This window comes from Octodon degus, unplaced genomic scaffold (assembly GCF_000260255.1).
Source record: "Octodon degus isolate 3935 unplaced genomic scaffold, OctDeg1.0 scaffold00101, whole genome shotgun sequence".
Taxonomy (NCBI): Eukaryota; Metazoa; Chordata; class Mammalia; order Rodentia; family Octodontidae; genus Octodon; species Octodon degus.
In genome coordinates, this window is record NW_004524677.1 from 1589523 (window position 1) to 1598111 (window position 8589).

The 8589-nt window shown below is 33.6% G+C and overlaps 1 protein-coding gene across 1 annotated transcript in view; it reads right to left on the reverse strand.

The window, feature by feature from the left end:
- Positions 1-8589, reverse strand: part of Iqcm (IQ motif containing M) — a 471351-nt gene that overhangs the window by 84800 nt on the left and 377962 nt on the right. Inside the window, exon 12 of the mRNA XM_023723694.1 lies at positions 2860-3014. Within this exon, the coding sequence (XP_023579462.1) occupies positions 2860-3014 (155 nt within the window). The remainder of the gene's footprint in view (positions 1-2859; positions 3015-8589) is intronic.

Consider the following 8589-nt stretch of genomic DNA (forward strand, 5'->3'; position numbering starts at 1 on the left):
CTCTCTCTCTCTGCTTATTATGGTGCTAGTGACTGAAATGAGGGTTTTACAAGCTCTTAAAAACTCAACCCCTGTGCTGTCTGGAAAATGACTCTATGGCTGTCTTTAAGTAATTTCCAAAACACAAGCTTTTAAACTTATAGGAGCATCTTGCAAAAAATTGTCAAATTAATGTTTCAGTATCTTGGTTCTTTATGTTTCCAAATGTCATTCTATAGCTTAATTTATAAATAAATGATAAAAATGAATTATACATAGTGTACAATACAGTGAATTTTGACATGGTTATGTTCAGAAATAAACCATCACAATTGAAACGATAAATGTTTTCATAATCCTAAATTTTTAACCTATTATCATCCAGTTCCACGCCTTACTCCAATACCACATCTCCTCTGTGTGCCACAAATCAGTCAACATGTCCTAGAGTTTTCTGAAATTGACCTTTATAGTATGTACTCTTTTTTATCTGGCTTCTTTCACTACCCAAAGTTATTTCATAATTCATCACAGTTGTTATATGTATCAGTATTACCAAGGGTATGGCTTCTGTATTCCTCAATATTCTACATGGACATATCATGTTTATCTTCTCATCTTCAGAAGTGCATTTCAGTTGTAAAAGGATTCTCTAAATAGTCATGTATAATTTTTGAATGGACACACACTTTCTTTTTATTACATATATAGAAGTGTAACAGTTGAACTATATGGTAGGTATATGGTTAACTGTATGTTTGACTTTTTAAGAAAATAAGCTCTCACACAGTTTGTTCTATTTAACATTAGGAGAACACCCGTGATGTTCCAGCTGTTATACATACCTGCCAATGCTTGGTATACACAGTCTTGCAATTTGAGCCATTTTAGTACCAGGGATTGAACTTAGGACCTTGTGCTTGTCAGGTGCTTATGCTACTGAGCTAGCTCTCCAGCCAAATCTAGCTATTTTGGTAACTGTGTGGTAATGTTTCACTGCACCTCCATTTAGGTTTTCCTAATGACTAATGATGATAAAGCTTTTTATTGTACTGCTGGGAAATTGTAAAAATAGTATCTCCTGGGCAGGGGAGATAGCTCAGCATCACAAGCACCTGCCTGGCAAGTGCAAGGTCCTGAGTTGAATCCCTGGTACTAAATAAATAAATCAACACTCTTTTCATTTTCTAGCTATTTAAAAAGTTACATATAATAAAATGTGCTAATACAGTATGCAGTTCTATGGGTTTTGACTAACATGGTTGTATAACTGATAACATCCTTCCAAGACCCTCTCATTCTGCCTCTTGATAGACCTCTACCAGCAACACCGAGCTCTGACATTCACAGGCCCCGATATTTGTTCCTATAGTTTTGCTTTATTCCAAAGTGTAATTGAAGTAGAAGCAGACAAACACAGCTTTCTGAGTCTGGCTCATTTCACTTCATTTGTGACTCACCCACCTTTTGTTCATCGCTAGTTTTTTCCTTCCTATTGATCGCTCTATGGTGTGCCATTGTGTGGATGTGTCAGCTGTGTCTATCCATTCACCAGGAGAGAAATATTGTGTTGCTTGAAGCTTTTGATAATTATGAATAATGTTGCTATGTAGACACATGTATAGATTTTTGTAACAAAAAAATTAAAGATTTAATTTATTTTGAAAATTGTCCTAAGAGTAGAATGACTGAGTTTTATCATTAAAATATGTTTAATTTTATAAAAGTGCCGAAATATTGCCAAAGTGCCTGTATTATGTTACATCATCAGGAGCAATACAAATGTATATTCTATATCCTGATCATCATTGTTAAAGCTCATACTATTAGATGTTTTTTAATTTTAGTTTATCTGGTAGATGAGTGGGGGGGTACGTCACCATGGTTTTACTGTGCACTTTTTGTTCTTGGTTGAAAACTATACATTTTCTTTACGTACTTGGTTTTGATGAAAGCACAAGTTAATTCATAAGAGAAATGTCTTTTCAACAAACACCATTGAAATTTTTAGATATAAATATGTAAAAAGCAACCATTTTATCTATGCCTTGAACAATGTACAAAATTTAATCAAAACTTATGATACATTGAAATGCAAATTTTTATAAACTATAAAAGTTCTTTAAAAAAACATTGCAGCTTTAAGTACACCCAATATTTGTTGGATATGAGAGAAACAAGCAAAAGTTATAGGGGAATATCTTAGTAAATTAGAGATTTAATGAAAATTAGAAGTTTCATTTTGTCGTACTGAATTGATAAAACTGTATTTTCCAGGTATATATGTTCACAGATTTCTACCAAGAATATCTAAGGATTCTAATAACTTAAATATTCTTAACAATATCACAATGGCTGAAAGAACAGGTGCTTCTATGATGAATACACATTAATGGCAAATACATTGAAAGATGCCAAATATCATTATTCACCAAGCTAGGATACTGTATCTATTGGATTAGCCAAAATTATAAAGGTAATGTAACTGCAGTTGTGGAACACACGAAGCTCCCATATCTCTACTGGTGAAGAATATAAAATGGTATAATCTCTTTGGAAAACACTGCAGTATAAAGAAAGGTAAATATACATCAATGCACAGTCCTGTGCATGAATGTTTATGGCAGCTTTGCTGGTAGTAGTCCAAAAGTGAAGATGGCTCAAATGTCCACCAACAGGTGAGCGGATCACATCATATTTGTGCTATCCTAGAGGAGGTACCAAAGGCATGTTTGCATTCTGGGCAAACTAGAGAGGAAGCAAATGGAACACTTTAGAGGGCCTATCTGTCACTGCATCTCCTCTGATGATGAATGAGAGTTATTTAACAAAAAGCATCATTTATTCTTTATTATAAGAAAGTGAAATTGAGCATCTTACCAATATATTTATATCCTTCTTCACCATTGACGATGGGCCGCAGCCAGCTTGACTTGATGTGGATATTATTGACCACATGAGCACCGCGAGGAGGGTAGAATGTAAATATCATTTCAACTGCCTGCGACTTTTTGATTGGCTCACAATATTTTTGTCTCTCTGTTTAAAAAAAGAGGAAATAGCTAAAATTTTAGATGTTTAACAGAATGCTTTATACTTTTCAGAAACACAAATTTCAAATTACTTGATTTGATATGAACAAGTACATTGAAAACAGAATGTTTTCAACGGTTATTCTGCAAAAAATCTTAACAAAATTAAAGAGTGCAGGTTTTCTTGATACATGTACCTATATTAGCGTAAATCAGTGTTTGTTACATCTACCTCAAATAAATTAAAGTAAAACTGAACAACATTCATATTTTAATTTTTGTCATTAATGAACAGACTCTGATCAATTTGAGAAAAACATTATGAGTAAATGTAAAGTTTCATAAACTGAATCTATTATAAGAATTAATATACCTAGGCTGTCTTTAAGAAAATACATATGCTTTGAATGATTTTTTAAATTTGACCAACATTTAAGTAACACTTATTAGATATCAATATAGCTCTAAGTTCTTAAAAATATTAACACATTTAATTATGAGAACACATCTAGAAAATTGGTCCTACTATTTTTTCATTTTTATATAGAGAAAACTGAGATTCAGATAATTTAAACGATTTGCCCAAGTCTTAGTTTGTAAAAGAAGCAGAATCATTTGAGTTATCCAAGGAAGCTTTTAGTTGCAAGCAAACACGTATCAACCACACATGACATACATTATCCAGTAGACAAGAAAACTTTGGTTACGGCCCTTGTTCCTCCAGTTGGTAATTTCCACTTTTATTTGCTAAAGACGTCTCCTAAGGTTCAGTGAAGCAGACTACAAAGCAACAGAAGTGACTCTACCTAAGAAATGTCCCACGGTAAAGGAAGACTAGTATAAACCTCCACTTACATTATTACATTAACTTTATTTAACTTTTTTACATTTTCCTCCATTCTCCTCCTCCTATTTGCCTTTCTATTGGGAATACCACATTTCCTGGTGAAGAAAATATAAGGTAGTGTTGGCATAATGATTATGAATGTAAATTTCTGCCTTCTGACACTGACAGTGAGATCGAGATCGATCTATTGAGTTCCAGCTCCAAATCCATCCTTCATTGTCTTCCCTGTGAGGTTAGATCAATCGTCCCTGTTACACAACATAATTTTAAGCACTAACCACAGAGTGTCCAACTCAGTAAACCTCTCCAACTTCACTGAGCAGTTCCACCTTCTCTCATGAGCTCTGCAGCCCAGTGTGGGGAGGCTGACCTTCCATAATGCCTTTGCTTCGCTACTCCACCTCCGGCCTCTCAATGTACCCTTCTTCTCAATTCTTTCTTTCTACACTTTAAATGATAATTACAGTTACTCCAATCTCTGTCACATGTTAGACACTTTTTGTTCAAATTAACATATAGCTTCTGTCACTGAACCCTATCACATACAGAAAGAATTCTAATGCTTGAACTACTCTACACAGACTTGGAACTATTAAACCAAAATTTGAATACTTCAATTTTATCCTTTATTTCTTCCCTCCAAGATTAGAACCTTTCTCCCCTACTATAAGGCACAATTTTAAGTTCCCTGGTCTAAGAGCTTACAGTATCATATCTACTATAGCATCATATCTGTAAGTACTCTGTTAAAGTATTGAGTTTCCATATAGTACTGTTTCAATGACAAAAATTGAAATTTGAGAATAAACATCTTTTCTAAAGATTTTGATTGCTTTTTGATTTTAAAGAGATTTAAAAAAGATACAGAATTTTAAAACAAGATGATAGAAAATTAACAATGGTTATTATGTTGCATATTGTTATCTTCCATGTAGTCACTCAGATTACCAGATACAGGCATGTAAGAAGTTTCTTTCCTCTCATAATATCTATTGTATGCTGTTCAAGAAAGAGAATAAATACCTTAATGTACATGATGATTATGAATACATTACTGAAATGTTTCTATTTCTTTTCAAAAGTTTCACTGTAATGAAAACAAATCCAAAATCAAACACATCTTCCAGATACGTGCATAAATTAAATGTATTACCTATACAGTTCTAAATCTCACTTTCTTCTCTCTGAACAGAAGAAAAGGAAATTAGAACCATTGTGAAGCTAAAAAGTGAACTCAGCGTTCCTTTCTGGCCCTTCTCAGACTTTAGGATTGGAGCAAGGAGAGTCTCAAGCAACAGATGACTCTTCTAGGTGACCCCTAGGGTAGAGAATTACACCTCCGGAAACCACAGGGTCAACTAACTAAAAATCTGAAAATTTCCTAAGCCCACAAAATAAGAAAACAAAATAGAACAGAACTACTCTTTGAAATCGTGAAGAAAAAAAAATGTGAAATAGAAGCGACTAGAAATAATTGCGGCTGTTTCATTTGAAAGAACCTCACTGCACTTCTGACTTCTCTACTTACCTTCATTTATATCTTTCTAATTTCTTGAGCTTAAAAATCTTGTGTGGAAATTTTATTTGATGGAATTATGCTTGTTCATTTTGCTAAAGCATTTTTTAAATGATTTTAGTACAGGGTCTATAGGGTCTCACTACACAGATCAGAATAGTAGTGATCTTCCTGTTTTCAGCCTTCCAAGCGCTGGGATTACAGGCACATGCCACCACACCAAGTCTGAAAAGCCTTCTCGGCATGCCCTGGGGTCAGGGCCAGCATGGCACACTGATAGAACTCCAGTTCCTGCATCTGCCTAAGAAAAGCACTTCACTTTCTATAAACACAAATACTTCAATTTCAGGCAAGTGAAATGCCTACACTAAGATCTAAGTAGTAGTGAATACAGAACTGCCACTTTCTCTTTCCATCTAAATTTATCACCAAGATAAAAGAGAAAAGGCTAATTCTGTACTATCATTAAGATCACATATCCACTGTCAACAGCTAATGAATGTATTCTTCTACTATGAATATTATGTATTAATTGACAAGCTAATTTAGCCCTTGTAACCTCTTTTCAGTTACATGAGTCTTTTAGTACTGGGGTATATATGTGAGTTTAGACCAGTGGACAAATAAACCATAACTCATTCTAAATGATCAATTTCTACATGCTCTCCTTTTAATATCTTGTCACTATTCAGTTAAGACACTTTATGTTGCATTCATTTTCTTTCATTTGAAATAAGTGAATGTCATACATTTTTGTCATGCCATTTTTATCTAAGCCTTTTCTGTTCATTAGCAAATTTAAATAGAAGGATACCAATTAATCAACATGAAAAATTATGTTATGTCTTTGGCAAAGGAAAGTGAATCTAAAGCAGCCGATTCATAAAGTAATGACACTTTCTTAAAGTCAACTCCTTTTAAACTGAAACATAAGGCTTTAAAGATTACTGATAGAGGAAAACAATAAATTCAAAATCAAAGATTAAAATAGCTAAAACGAGACTTAAATAATATGCCCCTGAATGTTACAGAATTTATTAAAAGTAAGTACTACTGATCTCATTACAATTATTTGGTTCAAAGAAGAGTAAAAATATCTATAACACTTACAATAAGCAATGCAAATTAAGACTTCATAAAAGTATAGCAAATACTAGTGCATATGTTATCAATTTCATCAGAATGTTCTTCACTATAATATTCAAAGGCTAAGTGTAAAAGCAATGCCCTAATGTAGACGTTTATAAGTTCAACCAAAATTCTACTAAAAGAAAAGAAAATCAGGGAACAAGAGTTATTTGTTTAATAACTAAGGTACATTTGTTTCAAAGTGTCTTACTTTACAACATATAAAATATAGAAATCATAAAGAAATACATTAATATTTAATTTCATTTTCATGGTGATTTTACTCCTTATTTTTTAGACATTTCATAGTTATAGAAAGCTAAATGACATCTTTTCTGTCTTTGTGACATTTAGATAGGTCATACCACTATGTATAAATAAATCATATAGTTGCACTATTATAGACAGCTAAATTAGTTAGAAATTAGTTAGAAATAAAGGCACTGGGATTTCTAGGAAGTCAGTAAAAAAATAAAGATACCAGAATTGTGGCTGGAGATCTACCTGAAGAAGTCCAGGCTTTAAGACAGAGATGAAGAAACAAACCTACCTGTCTTGCTAAGGGTTAAGCTGTAATATAATGAGAGTTTACAATGAGTCCTAAGAACATTTGCCTACACTGGTGACCAGAGCACATGGACCCAGACCTTCCCCAGTAGTGCCTTTCTACCATGTGACTTATTTCTCCATTAGTGAAATATTAGCTAAGCCAGTATACTTGCAAATCTACAGATTGACTGTGGATTGAGCCTTGGTGTGTACATATTCTGACTGCTGTACATATACAGCCATACATATAAGTGCTACAATAGAAACCTACTTAGCATCATTCTCACCTCTCAGGAGGTATGGTACAATAAACATTTCCTACTCTTTTTTATTTTTATTAATTTTATTGAGAAACAAACAGCAATGAGGCAGTTTCAAACTGATTAGTAGGACAGTTTCAAAAATTAATACATTGCATACTGTTGTCTTTTTTAAATTTTCTTTTTTAAAATTTTTCCATAACTTTGTTGAGAAAAAAATAGCAATGAGACAGTTTCAAACCAAATTGGTAGGACAGTTTCAATAATTAACACATTGCATACATTCCATCTAGTGGTTACTTGCTGTACAAGATGCGGACTTGATATCCTATTTACAAACACCATTAGAACAAATCCTTCTATTCATTAAGAGAATGTAACTATATAACTATCCTAACCAATTTGAATACAGAGAAGCAAAATGGACATTCATCTGTATCCCCCTTTTTTTTTGTTAAGTTCCATCATTTAAATATTAAAGGTGTGTAATCTCAGCAAAATACTCTAAAAGAGTTGAGTAGTCCATAACAGTACTGTGTCTTCTGCTTCACTGGCAATGTCAGAAATTGTTGACCTGAGTGTCCTATAGTTCAACATAACAGCATGGCTTTACTTCTTACATTTCGTTTTTATATTTTTCTGCTGGATGATTAAGACCAAGGTAAAGCAGGAACTATGCAACAAGAGTTGTAGATTTTGGGTCTGATAAGAACAGTGAAATCCCCTCAGTACATATGCTGAGATCCTGTACCTCAGATTGTAGAACCTTTGTCAGTGTCAGTCATGTGGGTGAGTCACGGTCATTGCTTGGCCAATGTGCTCTCTGTGAAAGCCTAAGAGAATGTTTTCTCTCCATGTGACTCTCCTTAGGCACACTCTACATCATCGATCACTTTCTGCTTTGACCCCCATAATCTCCTTGATCAGAAAATTTGGGACACTACAGAGTTATATGACGTAACAGTACAAGTTCTCATATGTCCTGAGTCTTAATTGACCTTAGAAGGCTAGGGCCAAAATGTTGGCTTTCCTTGTGGCCCTCTTTTTTCTCTAATTTTGGTTGGCAAACTTAGGTTGTAACCATCCAGAAGACAAGCTTATTGTTATTACCATACAACCTAGGCTGTTAAGCTTAACCTCACTATCCATCTGGATATCAAATATCTTAGGCATAACATGGAACAGGTATTTTTCAAGTATTGATATGTTGAACTTTAAGTCCCTACAGAATATGATGAAAAAACATTTAAAAATTAAAATATATTTTAAAAAATAGGC